This window comes from Podarcis gaigeae, assembly GCF_964106915.1.
Source record: "Podarcis gaigeae genome assembly, chromosome: 5".
Classification (NCBI taxonomy): domain Eukaryota; kingdom Metazoa; phylum Chordata; class Lepidosauria; order Squamata; family Lacertidae; genus Podarcis; species Podarcis gaigeae.
Genome location: NC_139681.1, coordinates 84,322,660 through 84,345,427, shown reverse-complemented (window position 1 = coordinate 84,345,427; position 22,768 = coordinate 84,322,660). Strand labels below are relative to the sequence as shown.

The 22,768-nt window shown below is 42.4% G+C and overlaps 1 protein-coding gene and 1 long non-coding RNA gene across 4 annotated transcripts in view; both read left to right on the top strand.

The window, feature by feature from the left end:
• Positions 1 to 21,494, top strand: part of ZBBX (zinc finger B-box domain containing) — a 41,503-nt gene extending 20,009 nt beyond the window's left edge. For all 3 annotated transcript variants that reach the window (XM_083739399.1, XM_083739400.1, XM_083739401.1), the window contains exons 8-20: positions 422 to 601; positions 2,077 to 2,257; positions 2,687 to 2,807; positions 3,639 to 3,787; positions 4,502 to 4,605; positions 5,958 to 6,034; positions 8,031 to 8,137; positions 8,741 to 8,991; positions 13,453 to 13,606; positions 15,870 to 16,022; positions 17,426 to 17,674; positions 19,402 to 19,531; positions 21,234 to 21,494. In XM_083739399.1, the coding sequence (XP_083595525.1) occupies positions 422 to 601; positions 2,077 to 2,257; positions 2,687 to 2,807; positions 3,639 to 3,787; positions 4,502 to 4,605; positions 5,958 to 6,034; positions 8,031 to 8,137; positions 8,741 to 8,991; positions 13,453 to 13,606; positions 15,870 to 16,022; positions 17,426 to 17,674; positions 19,402 to 19,531; positions 21,234 to 21,306 (1,929 nt within the window). In that variant the 3' untranslated portion in view covers positions 21,307 to 21,494. The remainder of the gene's footprint in view (positions 1 to 421; positions 602 to 2,076; positions 2,258 to 2,686; positions 2,808 to 3,638; positions 3,788 to 4,501; positions 4,606 to 5,957; positions 6,035 to 8,030; positions 8,138 to 8,740; positions 8,992 to 13,452; positions 13,607 to 15,869; positions 16,023 to 17,425; positions 17,675 to 19,401; positions 19,532 to 21,233) is intronic.
• Positions 15,576 to 15,816, top strand: LOC310845193. Its single transcript, XR_014564563.1, has 2 exons — positions 15,576 to 15,620; positions 15,662 to 15,816. It is a non-coding gene; the product is annotated as an uncharacterized lncRNA (long non-coding RNA).
• Positions 21,495 to 22,768: the final 1,274 nt, after the last annotated feature.

The window sequence follows — 22,768 nt, the reverse complement described above, 5'->3', positions numbered from 1 at the left end:
TTCAGCAATGTGTAGACAGTTGCCTCTTCAATTGTCTACTTCTGATCCTTCTCCACTCGGCTCACTCTTGAAACAATGGGTGAAACTCCTGGGAACAGGGTTTTTTTCTGGAAATCCAGAATAGAAGCCTCCAAGTGCAAGAGAAATGCCTAGTTGACTACATCTATTTACAGGAGTTGGGGAACCTTTGGCAGTCTAGATGTTGCTGAGCTGATGCTCCTTTCAGCCCTAGCAGACATGGCCAATGATCAGGGATGATAGGAGTTTGGGTACATTTAGAGGGCCAAATATTTCCCACATCTGCTATTTTGTGTACTGCAATAGAAGATCCAGGCAGCATACCTGTAGTCTCCTCTGGTTGGTTATGCAAAATATCGGTTTTTGTTTTGAATTCAACATATGACTTACTTTTTTTCTGTAGGCAAAAGCACGTATACCAGTAAGGAAATTGGAGGCTGCTCAGCAGTTCCTGAAAACAATAAATCCTGAGGAACCTAATGGCTGCATAAATAGTGGACTGAAGAAGGAAGTTAAAGATATATTAGTGAATACTTCAGATATTCCTTCACCTTTACCAAAAATGCCAGCCTACAATATTGAGGTAATTCAGGAAATTTACCATTTGAAGTGTTGTGTGTTTTAAATTCTACGGAAATTTCTCTTTCAGAATCACAGCAAAAAGCTGGCCTTTTAATTGTTATGGTATGGATGCCAGCCAGTCAAAGCAACCGTTTATTGATGGTGTGGTTAATTTTCTAGACATTTTCAGTCCCAGGAATTGATTCTGGAAATCTTAGGATTCTCTTATTGGGGGAGAATAAGGGGAGGATTTTTGACCTCATGAATTGGTCCATTAGTTAGAATGTTATTTTTTGAAGGGGCATGGCTATATACTTATATTTCACTTGACGGTTCTAGCAGCCATTGTACACTATTTGCTGAGAGCGAGAGTTACTAGAACGTTTTTTCTAGAGGAGGAGCCACCATCCCTGCTTTCCCAGAATGGCTGTACCTTCAGAGCTGAGAGTCTGGTCCCTCCCCCTGCTCCCTAACCAGCACTTTGATTTCTCTCTCTCTCTTTTCAAGAGTCTTTTGTTTTTCATCTTGCTCAGTCCTATCCCTTTTAAATAGATGCATGGACTGGGATTTTGTTACAAGTCAAGGGAACCCCAAAACACTTTGGTTGATTCTTTGGTTATATTGCACGTCACACCTCCTGGGGCAGTATTCTGTGGTTTTTTTTGGCTGCTAATTCTTTCCATAGTTTTCCTTAAAATTAAGGGGGTGGATGGGTGGGAATATTTCGTAGCTGCCAGTCGGTCTGGATGGCAGGGGGCAGCTCTTCCACCAGAAAAAATCTAGTGACTAGGAGGTACCATTCCCAATATTGCACAGTGCCATCCAGAAGCAACAGAAGTTAACCCAGTAAGAAAAGTCCATTTCCCCTCTGTTTCCAAGCATTTCACTGGATTTGAGTATGCATAACTGTACTGGATTGCTGTCTTGAATTGCATTAGTGATAACTTGGTCCATTTTGAACCTTACATACCAGGCTTACTCCACACTAAAGGTAAAGGTAAAGGGACCCCTGACCATTAGGTCCAGTCGTGACCGACTCTGGGGTTGCGGCGCTCATCTCGCTTTATTGGCTGAGGGAGCCGGCATACAGCTTCTGGGTCATGTGGCCAGCATGACCAAGCTGCTTCTGGCGAACCAGAGCAGCACACAGAAACACCATTTACCTTCCCTATTTATCTACTTGCACTTTGACGTTCTTTTGAACTAATAGGTTGGCAGGAGCAGGGACCGAGCAACAGGAGCTCACCCTGTCACAGGGATTCAAACCACTGACCTTCTGATTGGCAAGTCCTAGGCTCTGTGGTTTAACCCACAGCGTCACCCGTGTCCCTTGCTCCACGTTACTCTATTTTAAATACCTGATTTCCTTAAATTCAGGAAGCTTTATATGTTCCAGGCATTTGGTATCAAACAGGTTTGTGACTGACTGACATACTGGGATGTATCGGAAATGGGTGAATTTTGGTTAACCCAGATTAATTCCCAAAATCAATTCAGGAGGCGTCTACAGAACCTTCTCCGGAGGATAGGCCTGAAAGCCAGTGTGGTGGGTCTCTACTGCATGGTGTGTTTGACGAAGAAGAATCTGCAAAGTCTTTTCAGGAAGCTCTGAATCAGTGGAGAAGTAGAAATCACTCTCCGAAATTTAAGGAGGAACGCTCCTGTCAGGTTGGACCAGGTAAGGATTAATAATTGCTACAAAATATTTGGAAAAGAAAGCTGATCTAGCTTGCATTCTAAGTATTCCACATGACACAAGGATAGGTCAGTAATTGACTTGTGAATGATGACAGCAATTGTCCAAAAAGTGGGAAAATATTTAAATAAATTCCTGGGCATGAACTCATATAAGGGACACCTCACTGCCCTGATTACTTGTGGGGCTTAGCCTACACATTTGGCTTGCAATTTTCATGCATTGTGCAAGGGCTGCACTAATACGAGTTGCATTTTATGCTATTAAATATTATCAATTCTGAATTATTTTCTTAGTATTGTTAATCCCATTGGTTCTGCCAGAGCTGTAGAGCTACTGTTGGCAAATTAATGTGAGTGTTGTCCTAATATGTTTGAGTGGTAGCTGATAGTTTTCTCTATATTGTTATAGAAAACACTGGTTCCTGTCAGGTGCAGACAAGCCCTCCAGTTGCGAAGAAAGCTATTGAAATTGAATTCAAGGAAGATGGCTTGAAGTATATGGAAAGATTATTGATTAAGAAGCATAGAAGGTATTCGCTGGATTGCTGCAATACACAAGGGACTTTAATCTAATTGCTTATTCTAAAACAGTGTAATCAAAGTATTCAGGCAGTAATATTGGAAAATACTCCTTCATAGGGAAAGGAGTTGCTGATTTAGAATGGTTATTGGGAATGACTTTATGGATGTCAAGGTAACTTAGGGTATAATGTTACCAATAATTCTGAAAGTGTTGAAAGTGAAAGTGTTGTGAAGGGTTGCAATTTTTTAAATTGAACTTGATTTATCTCAGTAGATGCTGGCCCACTTTGCACGTAGCGCTAAGCCAAACCATGGCTTTCTACAAGCAGAAGTGTGTGGTTCCCTCGAGAGGAAATCACATCCCCTTTGCACCTCCTCTGATCCTGCTGCTGCTGCTGCACTACCAGGGCTAAACCATGGTTTGGCTTAGCATGTCATCGAAACCTGGGCAGGTTATTTGTTGCACACCAGACAAATTGGGAGCTGAAACCAAGGTTTGTTCTTGGTTTTCATCTTGTGATTTGTCCAAAGGAGATAAACCATGAAGCCTGGTTTCTGACGACACGCTAAGAACCAAACCATTGTTTAACTCACAGTAGCAGGACCAGAGGAAGAGCAAAACAGCTTTGGTCTCTCTGGGATCCTGCATGTTTGTTCTGCACCATGGTTTGCCTTTGTGTTGTGACTGAGACTCAGCAAAAGACCCAGTCTGGAAGTAGATAACCATTGTGAGAAGTCAGGATCAGTTTTCTCACATTCTCTCTGCATACCAAAGAGAGTAACAGTGTGATAATAGGCTTGCAGTTTTAAAGCATTTTCCTCCTCTTTGTTTTTTATAGAACTCCAGTTGATAAGTTGCCAGATAGTATTATAACGGATGAACTGAAACTTGAAAAGCCGCAGATTAATGAACCTGATGACACTTGGGTTGGAGGAGAGGATGATGATGATGAAGACGATGATGATATAGCATTTGCTCGTTTTGAAGGTTTGCTGCGCTTCTCAATCCGTTATAGAGTACTTTTATGCTCCCAGTGACAAGCTACATCAATAATCTGAATGGCTAATCAGGTTTCTGGAATAATTGCAATTGGGACATACTGAATTCCCAAAAAGCGATTTGACAATTTACAAAGTTAAATTAAGATGCAGTTGCACCAACACGCAAATGGTGGTATGGAAAGTTGGGAGTGTGAGGTGAAGCTATTGTGCAGCCATTTCATTCCTTGCGCAGAAAGGATAATATTTGAAGTACATTAAATTTTTTCTTTTCTCCAGACAATCCCTTGTTACCAACCTTATCCAGATTAGTTAATCCATAATGGGGTTTGGTTTTTTTTTTTGTCTCTGGCTCCATCCATCGCTCTGCCCACCGCACTTACTTTTCTTGTGAAATTATACTGCTGTTGAGCCATCATCCTATCCTTTTGATTCTCCATGTTTCCAGCATTTTTTGCCCATTCACTGAGCTGTTATCACACATTGTTACTACAGATAGGGATGTTCCTGCTTAGCACAAAGCGTACTACCCTAATGGTTTCAATTATTCACACCTAGAACAAGAGGCAAGAGAATACCTTGCCATTAGCGCTTCCTCAACAGACTGGAATGGCTGGCACTGTAATTTCGCAGCTGCGTAAGAACAATTATTTGTACAAATCTAAAATACAAACACTGGCAGAGTTTTAATTTTTAATTCCAGCTAAAGAAATGAAAAAGTACTGGGCAGATGTTTCCAAAGGAAAAGAGCCCGAGGCACTTCTTGCAAACGTTGAGCCCTCTCTGGAAATCAGGGTCCTTGAAGACGTAAGTGTTTTATTGCCTGGCTAGTTCAAGTTCAGTTTCATTTGTTGCACTTAGTAGACTCCACAAAATATACAGTAGCATAAATGTGTACAAATGGGATCGCCCACCACATAAAATTTCCTTTGTCTGCATTCCCGTGACAGTTAACTTGACAGGCTTGTTTTAACAAACCCACGGTTGACCGCAGTAGCAAGAAGCGAGGTGAGAAGAACACAAATAATCTAAGCAGAGCTGAACACTGGTAACATTAACAGCAGTGAAAGCAGAAAATAAATAAATATGGGATCCGTTGCATTACAGGCTTGTCAGGAGGAAGAAATATGGACAGGAGTTTGAGAAGTGGTTGCAAAATGCATAATATACAGCATTAATGGCCCATCTTTCTAACAAATATTCAGGGCAGTTAGAGCTGGATTGCATTACAAGCCCAAATGTTTCTGCGTTGTTTATGTGTTAACTTTACGTATCCATTCCTTTCATGAATGCAGCCAAGGCAGCGGAACATTTTCATGGATTCCCTGGCATCATCTGATGGCATAAATTTAGCCAATATTTTTTGCTACATTTTGAGTCAGGGCTTACCTTGCACTTATTTTTGGTACCCTGGAATATGCTAAATAATGTGCACCAAGAGTGTGCTCTTTTTAAGTTACAGAGAGTACCTTGGTTATGTCAGCGAAAAAGCAAACTCAGCCCTTGTGGCTGGGATTAAGAGGATGGGTATATAGGTCCAGGGGACCCCCTGAATTATAGCCTCTGTCATATTAGAAGGAAAGTGCAGAATGAGCTCTATTTATACCCTACCTACTTATGCTGTGAAGGCACAGCTGACTATGCTGGACCAAACAGGTCATTGATTTTTATAACAATTCTTGTGGCTTCTGCTTCGATGAAATGGATTTGCCCAGTCAACAAGTGTAAAATGAATGCACTGTATTAAAACTATTTTCTACACAGGCTTATTATTAAGAGCAATTGTTGAGAGTCATTAGCTCCCAAACAGTGGCTTCTCTCCTTTTTGTTATCTATCCATATTGGGCGGCAAAGTGGGATGGGAATGAAACTTGTCTGGTGCAACAGGAAGCCTTGTTTGTTGGTTTAACAAATTTTATATGCTGCTTGGTGGTAAGAAAAACTGTTTTAAGCAGTCTACAAAAATATAAAATATTAAAATTATCTGTTAAAAACAGGCCCAATCCTCAGACAACCAAGGTTTTGTTGTGTATTGTCTACGGTACCATGTAATTGTTTAGATTTTAGGTTACAGTATTGCGAACATGACTGGGCTTAGGATGGAGTGAACTGAGATTTTCTTTTGAATGAATGAATGAATAAGTTTTCTTTCTGATAAGGCTTGCAAAGGGGAGCCAGAAGAACCTGCCAATTTTGTGGTGTCAGAAGCTGGATCTGATGATTTGATTGATTGCAGGTAACGATTACAGCCTAATTATGGAACATGGTTACACACATTTCTGCTGACACATTTTGATTTGCATCCTGCAGTTGTCCCTGGGAATTTTTTATTCAAACCAGAACCTGAACAGGCATATATTAGAGAAGAAAGTAGTCCATTTCATGCGATATTCCAAGGCAAGGGAGCTCCAAGCATTGAAAAGGGGTAGCAGCATCGCACTGCTGGCCCTGCTTCCAGGTCACCTGATTCCCCAAGCGCCACCCCTGATGTCCACACATTGAGTGTAAACACCCACAAAACAGAAGCCTGTAGGTGTAAACTTCTGGATCCATTGAAAATCTGTTGGCGTATAAGGCTAGTCATGCAGGCTTCCATTTTGCAGGTGCCTATCCATAGAGCCTAGGGCTGGCTGATCAGAAGGTCAGCGGTTCAAATCCCCGTGACGGGATGAGCGCTGTCCCAGCTCCTGCCAACCTAGCAGTTCAAAAGCACGTCAAGTACAAGTAGATAAATAGGTACCGCTCCGGCGGGAAAGTAAACAGCATTTCCGTGCGCTGCTCTGGTTTGCCAGAAGCGGCTTAGTCATGCTGGCAGCATGACCTGGAAGCTGTCTGTGGACAAACACCGGCTCCCTCGGCCTATAGAGCGAGATGAGCACCGCAACCCCAGAGTCGTCCGTGACTGGACCTGACATCAGGGGTACCTTTATCTTTACCTATGCATTTTGCAGGTGTCAGAGGTGTGGAAAGGGAAGCCACATTACATTGGAGGCAGGGCCTGGAGTGCAATACTGTTGGCTTTTCAGTGTATAGATGCCCCTTTACCTTAATAATGCATGAAGGATCTTCCCAACATAGACCTATTACGAGCATAAGAAGAGCCATGCGGGATGAGGCTCAAGGTCCAGCATATATTTCTCAAAGTGGCCAGTCAGATGCCTGTGGAACCCCAAAGGCAGAACATGCACATTACACCACTCTTCCCACTTGTGATTCCCATCAGCTGTCGCACGGAAGCATGCTGCCTTCAACAGTGGAGCTATCCAGCTTCTGATTTTAAGTTGTAAAAGCCCCATTGCCTCATCCCCTTCATGTGAGCAATTTGTGCAGAGGCTTCTGCTATTTCATCTCTTCAGAGTCTGCTTCAACTGAAGGATCTCATCCGCTGCTCAGTCTCCTGAAATTCATATTTTAGAATCTTTAACTTGGCCTCATTTTTCCCCTTTGTTTCCTGAAACATGTAGCACATATTTTTGTACTTAAATTACAGCTTAAAAAAGAAGCAGTGCAATTAATGAAACTTTCTGTGTGGAATGTAAATGCAAAAGTAATTATCCCAGATAAAAATCATAATCACCACACCAAATCAGTATCAAATGGCTTCAGTGTAAAATTATCACATGGTCTGAATGCGGCATCTGGACTGGTGACTGGGAGTGGTTGCTGAGACCATATAACCCCGGTCCTGAAAGACCTACACTGGCTCCCAGTACGTTTCCGAGCACAATTCAAAGTGTTAGTGCTGACCTTTAAAGCACTAAGCAGCCTCAGCCCAATATACCCGAAGGAGCATCTCCATCCCTGTCGTTCAGCCCAGACACTGAAGTCCAGCTCTGAAGGCCTTCTGGTGGTTCCCTCACTGCAAGAAGTGAGGTTACAGGGAAGCAGGCAGAAGGCCTTCTCGGTAGTGGTGTCTGCCCTGTGGAACGCCCTCCCAGCAGATGTCAAGGCAATAAACAACTATTTTACTTTTAAAAGACAACTGAAGGCAGCCCTCTTTAGGGAAGTTTTTAATGTCTAATGCTGTATTGTTTTTAATATTCAGTTGGAAGCTGCCCAGAGTGGCTGGGGAAACCCAGCTATATGGGCGGGGTATAAATAATAAATTATTATTATTATTATTATTATTATTATTATTATTATTATTATTAATCTCCGATAGACCTGTAGGAAGTTTCTTTAATGTGGCAATCTGGTCATGTTCTGTTCCAATTTTTGTCTTGTACCTTAAGTGGTCCCATGTCGGAAAATCAGAAAACTGAACCTGATGTTTCATCACTTTCACCTGCAGCTCAGTGTGTAAATGTGCTTCATAATAAACAGAAAGAAACACCTCGAGGTGAGCTTATGGTAGTCACTTCTACTGGTAAAAGAGGATGTGTACTGACATAGTTTTCTCCCCCAGAGTAGGTGGTTTGTGTTTGCACAGATGTCTTAACCCGTGGATAAGTGACAACTTCTGTGCTTATTCCCAAGGGCGCACACCTTCCTAAAAACCAATAATGCGTACCTTTTAACCTCTATACATAACTAACTGTTTCTGTTGACTATGCAGTCAGGCAGGAGGCCTGAATCTCCCAGCATTCAGAAATGCTGGGTGAGCCTTTAACCCTTAAGCCTCATTCCTGGAGTATGTACCACCGAGGAAAGATTTGTTTAAGGGAAACAGCTTAAGGTGAAATGTGGCAAGAAGGAAATAATAAAATATAGCTATCTGCCTGCTTTCAAACTTACATAGGCGGTTCTTTTGTGGACTGAACTTCTTTTGTCCCTAGCTTCTGTCTGGATGTTCAGCCCCTGAGTGCAGGTCCCTGGTTTTACATGCGAGTTGATGTAACTTGTGTGTTAATGGCCTATTTTAAGGCAATCATTTGAGAAACTACATGCAGGGATTTGAACTGACACGGTTTCTTTCTCTCTCTCTTTTGCGTCAATTCTTTAGCAAGAGCACCTTTTGCAGAGTCAGGAAGAGCAGATGGTGCTTGGGGCTGTTCCGGCGCAGAGGAAACGGTTCCCAGCACCCCTTTGAAAGGAGCTGCAGCAAAAGAGAAACATCCGAAGACAAGGAAGATTAGCGCTCGCAAGAAATCGGAGCAGGCTTCTAGACCGCCTAAATCGGCTCCGAGGGAACCTTGCGCAGTGCTGTCTGCAGAGTCACACGAAGCGTCGCCGCTCACTGCCAAGTCTTCAGTGGTAATAAAGAAATAAATAAAAGGAATTAAACTCCACTTTTGTTTTTTGGGGAGAGGGGGCAGGTGCCATTTCCTCGTTATTTGTTGAACTATTAGTAGAATAACAGCGGGAATAAATTTCTCTTGTATGGCGCACTGCACTTTTTTTTTCATTTCATCTTGTGAATGGGGCCATTTTTTTTTATTCTGAAAAGTGTTCAAACATACCTACACTCAGTCCCACAGATAATTCCTTTTCCCATCACCATCCACCACCCCTCACCCCACCTTTGTGTTAGACTTCCAATCTACTCAATTGCAATTTCTTTCCACTTCTATTACTTTCTTTCACATACCTTTAACCTAATTTCATACTTCTTTTTCTATTACACATTGTTATCCATCTTATTTAGTATTTCAGAATTTGAAACGGAACTTGTTTATTCTAATTGGAGTTCTGATTTTTCGATATGGTTTTGCAAGTATCTTTTAAACACCTTCCAGTCCCTGTCTATCTTCTCTTTTGAGATTCTTCCAATTTCTCCCATTGTTTTGGATATATTGTAATGCTCCAATAATTTGGCAAGCCACTCTATTTTTGTCAGTACAATACCACTTTTCCAATTTTTCACAATCAATATCCTTGCTACTACTGTTGCGTATAAATATAAGGTCTTGTCTTCTTCCTTTAGGCTTCCTTGTACTATTCCCAATAGAAAACCTTCTGGTGTTTGCCTAAATGAATATCTGAACATTTTTGTGCCAGTTGAACCACTGCATTGTTTCATCTGTCTGAAGAGAAGAGAAGAGCAGGTGTAGGAAAAGGGGACACTACAGGATGCAGAAGGAAAGAAGTTTTCTTATTCCCAAGTCCTCAGAGGAAAGGGCTCTGGCTCAGTGAGAGAGCATCTGCTTTGCATGCAGAAGGTTCTGGGTCCAATCCCTGGTATCTCTGGGTAGGGCTGGGAGGGAAATCCTGAAGGGTTTCTGCCGGTCTTAGTATAAACCATGAAGCTCTTTGGGTGACCTTGGACTAGTTCCGCCTCTCAGACTAGCCTACTTCATAGGGTTGTTGTGGGGATTAAATAAGAAGAGGGAGAAACAAGTATGCCACCTTGAGCTCCTTGAAGAAGAAAAAAGGTGGGGTATAAATGCAGCAAATAGGGATGCGAGTGGTGCTGTGGGTTAAACCACAGAGCCTAGGACTTGCCGATCAGAAGGTCGGTGGTTTGAATCCCCGCAACGGGGTGAGCTCCCGTTGCTCAGTCCCTGCTCCTGCCAACCTAGCAGTTCAAAAGCACGTCAAAGTGCAAGTAGATAAATAGGTACCACTCTGGCAGGAAGGTAAACGGTGTTTCCGTGCGCCGCTCTGGTTCGCCAGAAGCGGCTTAGTCATGCTGGCCACATGACCCGGAAGCTGTACGCCGGCTCCCTCGGCCAATAAAGCGAGATGAGCGCCGCAACCCCAGAGTCGGCCACGACTGGACCTAATGGTCAGGGGTCCCTTTACCTTTACCCAAGCAAGAATATGGAGGTAAAAGCATAGGTTGGCTCTACCTCCTGGTTGACTGCTAGCATTTCCTCTCCCTCACCCTGTTTGATTTAGGACTCTTTGGTGGCAATATTTCCCATTCATAGAATAATTCCACGAAAGGATCCAACAAATAGAAAAGATTCATTTCAATGGATTATCCGGCATCCATGGGTGGTTCCCTGAACAGAATCCAAGAGGAAATCCCCGGGGGGGGGGGAATCCTACCCACCCTCCAAAAATATCTTAAGGGAGCCCCCCCACCCCCATTTTCCTCCGATTCTAGGAACAAAGGACCCACGTAACTCCTGCCTGGTGGGACATTGGGAATATGATTTTCTCCTCCTCTTCCTTACTATTTTAATCTCCCATACATCCACACAATTGACTTTGGGGAAGGGTCTTGAGAGTGCCTGAAATTGCAGGTTTTTCTTTTCTTTTTTAGTTTAGAGGCAATTGTGATTAAGTGGTACATAAATTGTAGAACTAAAGAATACACAGGCGGGGAGCATTGCTTGCGGAGGTTCTGTTCCCGCCCCCCCCCCCCATGCACGTGGATGTAGGACGTATCAGTGTGCTCCATCCCCCCCCGCCCTGCTCCTGTTTTGCCCCCCATTCTGCTTTCTTCTGGGTCCCAAAGGACCTGCACATTGACAGTTGTCCTTCAGTTGGGTGCGCCTAAAATGGTTGCTGCCTGTATAATTTTTTTGTGCCTGCATTTTTTGTTTTCCAGCAAAACTCTATGAGCAGAATCAAGCAGGAAATTAGGATTCTGCTAAAGGGGTCATCTTTAAAAAGTTATATAAGTGTAAAACATTTCTGAAGGGTGTGTCCACCCTTTAATCCATTCTAAGTTACAAGCCAATGGTCAGCAGCTCAACAGGGCCACAGTGCAGAGAAAGTGCAGAGAAAGTTTCATTGTCATCATGCTAGGAGGGGATGATAGAATAGTTCTTTATTACATGCTACTACCTTCCTTTGGGGATGCGGGTGGCGCTGTGGTATAAAACCACTGAGCCTCTTGGGCTTGCAGATCAGAAGGTCGGCGGTTCAAATCCCCACGACGGGGTGAGCCCCCGTTGCTCGGTCCCAGCTCCTGCCAACCTAGCAGTGCGAAAGAACGCAAAAAAAGAGAGAGCAAGTAGATAAATAGGTACCGCTCCGGTGGGAAGGTAAACAGTGTTTTCGCGCGCTGCAGCGTTTCGGTGTTCGGTTGCGCCAGAAGCGGCTTAGTCATGCTGGCCATATGTCCCGGAAAAACTGTCTGCAGACAAATGCCGGTTCTCTCGGCCTGTAAAGCGAGATGAGTGCCGCAACCCCAGAGTCATCTGCAACTGGACTTAACTGTCAGGGGTCCTTTATCTTTTACCTTCCATTACTTTTGCTTGATTTGGCTTTCTTAGACTTTGATGCCTTCCTAGAGGGGTTCATATTGCTCTGTGTTTCAAACAGCATCTAGGAACAATATTGGCCAAGTTGTTTATAAACATCTGCCCGCCCCCCCTCCCCTGCAGAAAGCAGAAGCCTAAGTCACTGAAAGTGATTTATTATTTAAGGAGTAAGCAGGGACAAGGGCTAGATCTGTTCATTAAAAATTAGAGGGGGGAAAATATTCCAGTGTCGTCGATTTAGAGGATATGTTTCTAAAATGAGCTGTGGTTTTTTGGGGTGGTTTTCTCTCTCTCTCTCTCGAGTTGTTAAAGTGTGTTTTTGCTTATATAAGTTGAAGATTGATTAAAGGGCAATTATTTATTTGATAAGATGTTTGCTTTCCCTAAATACAGCATATAGTTTTTTATGGAATTGCATTTTGTGTATGCACTGTTGATTTGGATCTTGATTTTTGCTGTTATGTTGACAACCACAATTTTATTTTTAAAAAAATATACAAAAAGTGAAGAGAAATAAGAAGCAGTGGCTAGGATTTGCTCTCATTCATTAGCTCTGGAGGGGCTAGGAATACTATTAGGGACTCAAATTGGAGGAAAACAGATCAGTAGCTTGCTGGACTCTAGCCTTGGCAGGAATTTCAGAATATTCTTAAAGCAGACATTTGGGAAACTTTGACCCTGCATTCCCATCAACCCCAGCCAGCATGACTAGTGGTATGGGATGCTTTGAGTTGTAGTTGCAACAAAATCTGGAGTCCCACAGACTCTAAAGTCTCGGTGACACAATATATAATAGAGGATGTTTTGTGCTTTTTGTACATTTAATGTATTTAATGCAACCACAGCAATGCAGTTTTTGTGACCTTTTAAAAGTCTGAGTTTCATTTTTATGCATAATTTCAACCCTGTGTAACTAAGCGAATTTCAACATTGCCAAAATTCCTAGCTTTTTGAAGAAAGACAAGATAATACATGTGGATAACTTTAGCTTTTTAATATCTGTATGATATTTAAAGAATAGTTTTAAGGGTAAAGCTGTACACCATATAGGGCCTCTACAGACATTTGCCATGGTGTATTAAACCATTGTTCAGGATTGGCTGCAAACCAGGTTGTCAAACTGATTGAATTGCATTTTCCAACCAGGATTAAAGCGACCATTGTAAGTATACTTTGTTGGGAGCAAGTCCCACTGAACTCAGGGGCCTTCCAAGCAGATAAACATAGGATTACATTGTCACTGTTCCATCTGTGTCAAGCAAACCGTGGTTAAGGCAGCTTTTCAGCCTCTCCCAATTGCTCTTGCTTGCAAATTGACAGTCAGGCCACGTTGGTGTTTTCATGTACAGCCCCACTTAGACGCAAGTTAATTTAGCTGAGAAAGGTGCACCTGGGTTAGTACCAACACAGCGCACCATGGTTAGTACTAACCTGGTTTAACCATTCTTTCTTCACCAGGACAGAGAAGATTTCAAATTTTAAAAATGCAGTGTTGCTAGGAAAGCTTATGTCAAGTGGCTTCAAAACAGCGTTGTCTTCCCAATCTTCTTTCTCTCCCCAGTTGTTACAGGAAATAGCCCAGAAGGAGAAACCTAGCTGTGCCCCATATCGAGGGCTTGAGGAATTCTTTACAAGCTGTGAGCAAGTTATGATGGAATCGTTTCCTTCGCCACGTGCAGGCAGGCAATCGCCAAGCCATGGCATTTCATTTTCAGGTAGTAATGCAGAATCAAACACCTGTTTCCATGCGTGTTGCTTACTGAGCACATTGGCTTTAGGGCATGGTAGTCTCAGTTGCATATTTAAGTACACACAGCATCCTTATCTGGATATGCCAGGTCTAGGACATCATGTATAAGTGCATTTGGCATAAGCTGGTGTAACTGCCATACTGAGAAGGCGCAAGGAAAAGATTGTAGCAGCAAAACCAACGAGACAAAAGCATGTCATTCTTTCATGCTTTAAGTTGTAAAGCTGTGTTTATCAGACTTGTAGTGGGAAATGCAATTATGTAAGTCACCTGGAAATGTCTTGATTTTCCTCTCTGAAGCAAAGCTTTGATGAGGCCTGTTTTCCCTTAATAACTGTGCATTAAGCTCTTTGGGAAATTATTAAGGAGCCATTAGCAGTCATAAATCAGTTGCTTGAGTACACAAGCTAATTGTTAAATGAAAATTAACAAGCGACTTACTTTCACTCTTCTTAGAATGTGTTTGTGTTTTGCTCTCGTACTCTTTTGAAGTGAAAGTTAGGATCCAGCCTTCCCAGATCACTCTGGCTTGCAGCCTTGGAGGGATCCTGCGCTGAAGGGTTCAGCTATGGCCAGGGACAATTCCCACCAACTGTGCCTGCCACTATGCGCTTTATATTTAAAGACTGTTCATAGGTTTCAGCTGGAGACACTGTTTGATGGCAGGACAATGTTATACCCAGTGCCCCAGAGTCTCCACTCTAATCCTCCGGGCACAATTCAAAATGCTCATCTTGTTCTGTGAAATTGCTAATGACCATGCCCTATTGTACCTTAAAATGTTTTTGTTTAGAAAAACCTGTCTAGATGTGGATAAATTATATGTGTTTTTTTTTTTTTTTTTAGCTACTGTTTATTCTAATCATCTTTCAAATATTTTTAAATACCCAATTTTAACTTTTTGTATTGATCATTTCAGTGTTTCATCTTATATTTTTGAAAACTGCTTAGTAATTTTTATTTTTTACGAGGTAACATATAACTTTTATTAAGCAAATAAGATATCTGAAAGACCTTCATCCAATCAAATGTTTTTAAGTTCACTGATCACCTGCCTTTTAACAGACTAATCTTAATTAACAGATAATTTAATAAACTATAAGACCATATGCAGCAGTAAAGGCCCCCTCCTCATTCTTTATTACTTAAAACAGGAGAGCCTCTAAAAATTAACAGTTTGTGGAATGAAAGTCGCCCTTGTTCATTGACGCTGGTGCCATCAATTACCGTATTTTTTGCTATATAAGACTCACTTTTTCCCTCCTAAAAAGTAAGGGGAAATGTGTGTGCATCTTATGGAGCGAATGCAGGCTGCGCAGCTATCCCAGAAGCCAGAACAGCAAGAGGGATTGCTGCTTCCACTGCGCAGCGATCCCTCTTGCTGTTCTGGCTTCTGAAATTCAGAATATTTTTTTTCTTGTTTTCCTCCTCCAAAAACTAGGTGCGTCTTGTGGTCTGGTGCATCTTATATAGCAAAAAATACGGTAATCAGCTAACAATCTAGTGGACTGATGGTGGCGATTAAACCATTCGAAGCTTGCATTTTTTCCCCTCTTCCCCACCCCTCATTCCATCTGTTGTCTTTGTGTTGTGTAAGTCCCATTTACTGGAATTAGACCTCAAAGAGCAGCTTGGCACACAGAATTGTAGAAGGTGAAGCCTTAGCTGTGCATGGAAGCAAATAGTTGGGGAAACTTCATCTGTTTCATTTCTGTGTGCCAGTTTATTGTTAAAGACACGGGGCCAGGGAAGGAAGAGGCAGAACTCCTGTAAAGTATGACCTGCAAGTCCTGGGAATGGAGTGAGGACCCAGTGCATGGAAATCTGTGTGGATGCCAGGGGCGTATGAAGTGGGGGGCGGAGGGGGCGGGCCGCCTCGGGGGCCACTCGGGGGGGGGGGTTGACAAGATGGCCCCTGCCTCCCCCCAGCTGTAGAGCAACCAAGGGCACGCACAATCAGTATGGGCACAGCTCGCGCAGTGTCCGTACGGGCTGCAGCTCTCTTGCACTGTCCGTACAGGCGTCTGTACGGGTTGCTTCTTGCATGGCGACCGTATGGGATGCCGCACATGTGCCATTGGGCGGTTCGTCCCGCCCCGGGTGCCTGAGAGGGTTCCTCCGCCGCTGACGGATGCGTTTAAAAGCAGGTGTAATCTGTCCAACCAAATAATGCTTTAAGAAGAAAATTCTGATTATGGGAATTAAACATCTACCTTTTTCAACTCCAGGGTCTCAGCAGTGGATGAGGCAGTTCAGCTTAAGTGAATGTGCTGATGAGTCCGTAGTGCAAGATGTCTTGGAAAGAGAGCTTGGCAGACCATCAAGTAGACTGGGAAGGCAAAGCCCAGGTCCAAGAGCTTATCGGTCGAAGTTGTCCATCAGTAAGAGCCCTACTTAAAACGCATGCTTGCACTGTGAAACCAGGACGAAGTACATCCACTGTTGCTATTCCTGATTTTCCCGGTTTCCAGAATGTGCAGAGCGCCTCCATGAGGACTAGAGGTTCCTTACTTCAGAAATTCACATTCCAGCTCACAGAAGAAGAACTGAAGGGAGTAGGAGGAGAGCTCTGTGTTTGTGTGTGTGTGTGTGTGTGTGTGTAACTATAATGATGAATTGGGGCTGGGGGAGGCTTAAGTGCTTGAATATATAACTCCTGAGTTAAGTATCTAGCTTTTCTCGAACAAAGAAAGGGGATTTTGATATATTTTTCAATTAAGAAAAATCAAATATGGGTTGCAAGAGTTCAAGTATTGATAATGTCATATTTACTAATAGTACACTCCTTCCCCAAGTGTGGAGCATGAATTTGGTATTAGTGGGTCAAAAACAGTACCATCTACACATGTGAGGATGGGGGGTAGGGAACCACAAAGTCTGCAGATACGCAAAAAACAATACTACTTTGATTGAAAACTCCTATTTTAACATATCACAGAACAACATACTTTTAATTTTCCTCCTGCCCCTGTTACTTCATGACTATATGTGTAAGCATGATGAGTTTTCATGCTTTCATTTTTTGGGGTTTCATGTTAAAAAAAACAAAAATGCAACTCTTGCTTGGCAAGAGTTCCAAAAGGAAAAACAAAACATTTACCACTCTCAACTGGAGCTGCTGAAAAAACAGAAAAACAAGAAACTCTCTAACCTTTGCTGAATTGCAACTTATTACCAAACTTAAAACCATGGAGAGACCTGGTCTGAACAAAGACATTGGATTCTTATCTCATTATACATGACAAAGCCATTTTTCACCTTCTCACCCCTTGCTTTTTCCTGTAAGACCTATTGCAGTCATTAAGAGTCGTCAACAGGCTCTTCACAGCTATCTGCCAATCACCCATTCCCACCACCCTTCTGAGTAATACCCCTCCCCACCTTCTCACTATATAGAAGGGTCTGGTGACTTCTGTTTCAGTGTATCTGAAGAAGTGTGCATGCACACGAAAGCTCATACCAAGAACTAACTTAGTTGGTCTTTAAGGTGCTACTGGAAGGAATTTTTTTTGTTTTGACTATGGCAGACCAACACGGCTACCTATCTGTAAATGTTAAAAAAAGTTAGATATAATTGGGCCTTCAACATTACTTCAGCCTGATTCCTGTCCAGATTGAGGTGGTTTCTAGGTTTGGGGATGCAGTGCTGCTTAGTGTGTTTGTAAACACCCTTTGGACCCATGCTTAATGTTTTCTAGAATAGGGAAGGACTTTCTATGCATATTTTTAGAAAAGGAAATTTTTGTTGTAGGTCTTTAACAGCAAATCATTCTCACATTTTCAGAAAATGCTTCTGCAAGGCCCCTTTCTGCAAATATTCCTTTTTGCAGAACCATCACACCCACACTTCGCCCTTCTTCAGTCCTTCAGACAGGATCCGAAAGCTCAGCTACCTGGCCTTTATCCCGAGCAGCTTCTGAAATTTCAGAAATTGAAGGCATTGATGTCACCGAACATGATGATCCTTTCTTGGAATACAGTACTGATCAACAAGCCTTAGCAGATTTAGAAGACGAATGGCAAAGTAATGCGGGTAATTATGCAATATCGTTAAACTCCCATTCTGAAAGATGTATTTTTGGTAGCTTGATTATCTGTATAGTCTGCGTTTATGCTCAGCTGGATGTTTTTCATTTTCCCATATTCTCTGAATTATAAAGAAGGAAGTCCACAATATTGGGACATAAGCAACAACACTTCTCTGATTCCCTGATCCCTAGGCAAACATTGGGTGAAGTCGGGTAGGCACAAACTAAACATACCCAACTCCCTCAACTGTTCCTCATAAGGTTTGGTTTCCAAACCCTTGATCATCTTGGATGAAGGCAGAAGAGAGCAGTACTATTAACTACCCCTGATGTGGACACTGTACCTCTGTTGATGCAGCCTAGAATAGTATTAGCAATTTTGCTGCTGCATCACGCTGTTGACGCTTGTGATCTACTAAGACCCCAAGATCCAGGTGTCTCCCATCTTATATTTGTGCAGCTGGTTCTTCCTGAATAAGTGTCAAACCTTACATTTGTCCCTATTGAAATTAATTTTGTTAGTTTTGGCTCAGTTTTTGCCCTCTATGCTCCAGCCAGGCAAGCAACCAACATAATCAAGGACGCCTTCTAGCCTGGCAGCAGCGCTTGAGGAGAGTGCAGAATAGGGCTGCTGAGGGTGTGGCTCAGAAGATTGTGTGGCCTGTGGAGAGTCCCACGGGCCAGTTAGAAAGGTCGAGGGGCCACATTTGATTCCCAGGCCTGAGGTTCCCCTTCTCTGGCATAGCATATTGGAGGGATTCTAGTCTCTAGCGAAATTTAAATCCCACAGACGGGATTGTTTTGAGCAACTCATTGGCCCACAACTTGTTGAGCGTCTAAATGGAATCAAAACATGACCATCCTGCCTCAGATTTTGGGTGACTCTCAGATGCACTCAGTGTTAGGAGCTCGTCCTACACTTGAGTAGGACCCTGGCAGAGACACATGCCCACCTGGCATGTTCTCTCCCTCCTGGTTGATCGTTCAGGAGCTTCAAAAGCTTTCTTCAGCCCGAACATCACAGCGACCGATGCCAACAGACATCGTCACACTTAGGGATCCGCAGAGTCTTCGCAGTTGGGTAACAGACCTCAGCAACTCAGCATTTTGGCTAATCTACTTTATTTACATATAAACACACACGGAGCACTGCAACATGGCTCCCCCCCTCTCTAGCATCAGACAGCAAAGAGAAAAAGAACAAAGGACAATAGTCCCACTTCATGGAACACAGTAACACACCACTCTGTGGAGTCAGAACATACACCGTCATGTGATAGACAAAAATCCCATGACTGCAATCATGGAGCAGGAATTCTAACACTCAGTCCCCCATGCAGTTTCCACAAGATGCACAGCAGCTGTGCCTACCCCTGATAATCTGTGCTGCAGAGTGCAGACGGAGAATTGCAGGATCAGTTGGAGTGATGCCTTTGCTAGCATTTCCAGTTTAGCACTAAAGCGCTGAATCGGCAGTGTGGGATGCTCTCATGAGGGTATAACAACAGAGGCAGGTGCTATGTATTATGAACTATAGTACTATGGACTTGCCCTACATTGGAGAGTTTCTAGCAATATTTTGAGCTGGAGTATATCCCCCTCCCCCAGTTTTAATACACAATATGTCACATTTTGATGGCTCTGACTGTTCTTTCTCATGCTCTGTGAGAATTTCAGGCACCTTAGTATTTCTGTTGCTTGTTACTAAAAGAAAATACTTACAAAATTTCAGATCCTTGGGAAGAATTCAGTGACTTAAGCTCTGGAGACTTCAGTAGACATTCAAAGGAGGCATGTCAGAATCTTCCCGATTTCCTTAATAGCCATGAAATAAAAGACTACAGTAAAGGTGATGCTATAAGGTGAGTTAATCTTGCCATTAACTTTTACAAGAGGATAAACGAAATGTAAAAACCAAACTCCAAAATCCAGCATTTCACATTCTGTGTAACAATGAACTTTCCTTTATACGATGCATGTGACAAAATCAAATCAGAATTCTGCTTACAAACACTAAGAGGTCTGCATGGTTTGCCAGAAGAGTCCTGCACCCTCTCATCTAGGTTAATTTATTTTTCCTAATTATCTGCTAATATGGCTTGTTTCTCAATTATCAGCTCATCTCCTCTTCACTGAAAAGTGATTAATTATGCAAGATTTGAAAGCATTAACTTTCCCCAGCTTTTGTTCTTTTTAAACAAAATACAGCCTTCTAATGAGAACCCTGCTCAGGACACTTTCTCATGCTGCTTTTTCAAAGCCTGCTATCTCCCACTATGGGGCATTTTCTTGCCCCAGACATATAAGAACAGTAAGATCGCCTCCAAGCTTCACATGTAACATGCAACATGGTTCTTTTAGTGGGGGGCGGGGCGCAGGCAGCAGAGATTACTTTCTTTAGAAATACAGGGGAAATTTTTTTTTTGACTGTGTGGTATGTTGAGCTTTGGGTATCAAGTGTACCCAACAGAGATGTGCACCAACAATAGGCAGAGCCAGCTAATTTTGATTTCCTTCCCAACATCCTGCATGTTCAGTTCCACAGTCACTATAAACATGGAGACTGTGGAGGAGGCTGACAACCATTGCCACTCCCTGGATTGGTTGTAAGTCAAAAGGTCCTGAATATAGCTCAGTTGGTAGAGCACAAGGCTCTTAATCTCTAGATTGTGGGTTCTAGCCCCACGTTGTGCAAAAGAGCCCTGCATTGCAGGCTGTTGTATTAGATCACCATTGTGATCCCTTCCAATTCTACAGTTCTGTGAGCCTATGAGGGCAGGTTCTCACCTATTTTGCACTATACCCTAACATTTGCAAGTGGCTTTTGTTTTTAGTTTTGTGTTTTACTTCCTGTTTTATATTTGGCAAATAACCAAACAATTTAACCCTTGTGTTGCAAACAATAGTCAGTCATCCAAGGCAACACGATGACCAAATACAATGATTCAATATCAATATACACTCTTTATATAATATGAACTATATGAAATCACATAAACAGAAAACTTATGAATCTCTGAAAGTCAAAAATATGCACTCTTAATAGATTCTCTTGAAAATATAAAACCAAATAAACATAAGTCTTATAAGTCTCTGAAAGTCTTTGAAGACTATGCAAGTCTCTCAAAGAAGCAATGTATCAGATTCTTATCTGCTGAAAACAAGCTTTGTTTATGGTGTCCAACGCTGCTGAAGTAGTTCGCAAACAGACGCTGTGAACAGTGATTCCGGATATGTTTGGCAAAGGCTTTAAAAGAAAGGACGGAACAGGACAAATAATTTCCACTTTCCGAAGCAGTAGGTGGTCTGATCTTCTATGCCAATTTGAGAGCAATAATAGGTTGAATCTAACCAAGTCATAATCACAGTAGACCTCTGGAAGTCAATGGGCATGACTACCCAGCCCAGCAATTTCAGTGGGTATCACTTAAATGGATGCAAGCCACTGGTTACATATCTGTTTTGCTTCATTGTACTTAATCTTATCTTTGTATTTGGAACTTGCTTGCATTTGGATTTCTGGAAACGAAACAGCTGAACCTTTTAATTATGTTTTATTTTTAGAGTTTATGACGAAAGCCATACAGACGATGAGGAAGACCAGAGGGACAAGCAGCAGGTGATAGAATTGCAGTGAAAAACACACACAGAAACAGACACACACACAGAGGAATCGAACTTGATGTACCCTTCTGCTTCAATCCATATAAAATCATCAGGCTGAGGCGCTTATCTCCCCAGCACGGCAGGTTAATGGAGCTGATGTGAAGACAAATCTCAAATAAATAAAATGCATGTTGATGCAGAAAAACAAACAAAGAGAAACGCGTTTGGGCTCTTCCTACTTCGCTACTTCCATTGTTTTCTCCTTTTATATTTGTTCAATGCATCTGCACCTTGCTCTTCAACCAGAAAAGCTCCCAACGTGGCCAGCAAATCCGTATAAATAAAAACACAAAATTATGTGTTTCCCTTGCAAAAGATGAATTAGGTTCACCCGGGCCAAGCAAGAGGAGGAATGGTGTATTGTTCCTTTGTAACAATTTTTTAGTTGCTGTTCGCTAGAGAAGTTTTGTGGCTATAAGGTTTTCTGGTTTATGGAGATAGCAGCCTTGGTGGGAAAGCTGCAAATTCAAGCTGTATTGTATGAATGGGCTTTGACCATTATGTAGCAAGTGGGGACTTACTGCAAAATGTTGCAGTAGTCCTCTCTTTTCTAACAAGAGTGCTGCTGTTCAGGCTCTCAACGTTCTGGATCTTGTACTCTTGGAAGGAAAAACCCAGGAGATCTTCCTTATTCCTAGACAAAACTTAATGGTGGATATGGTATGAAAATTGAAAACAGTCCTAGAACATCAACACAGAACAGTACCTTCAGATTGATTTGGTATCAGTTTTTTGAATACCACAAAGGCAAGATTGCCTTCTAGCTGGCATGGCTTCATCCACAAATGTCCTTTTTTGCTGCTATCCTTCCAGAGCTGGAATGGGTCTTCTGCAAAATAGGCTAGTGGCAACTTTAAAGGGCAACAAATTTATTGCAGCACTTTTGGTGAACTATGGTCAGATGCATGAAGTGGTCTGTAGTCCTCAAAAGCTTGTGCCGCAATAAATTTGTGGTGTCAAAAGACTTTGTGGTTTATACTTCATGGAGGGTCCCAACAGGCTTATAGGAGTGGTGTGGGCCTTTAGTCAACAGGTATCATCGCCATAAGTCCCGGTCCCCCACAATTGGCTACACTTGTATGGCATCTTGCCTTGGAAATGTGCTCCACTGGTGATGTGTTGATTCATTGGCTGTGTCTCATACGCTTGAAGAAAAATGTAGAAAGTGCACTGAACAGTACTGTGAGAGAACTCTAGAATCAAGAATCACTTTAATCTTTGTAAATAATAATACAAACTAATTCTCACTTTCCTTGGTAGTTTCTGTATGATCTTAGCTCGCTACTAAGTTAATTCTGTTTTCTTTTTGTCAGCTTTTTTCCTGTCAGTGATGCCCGACTTCGTTTAGACCAATCATTAAAAAAAATAATCATTACTGTCACACAAGGTCTGTCGTACGGTTCTTGTTGATAAGTGTTTACCCTCTTTGCATC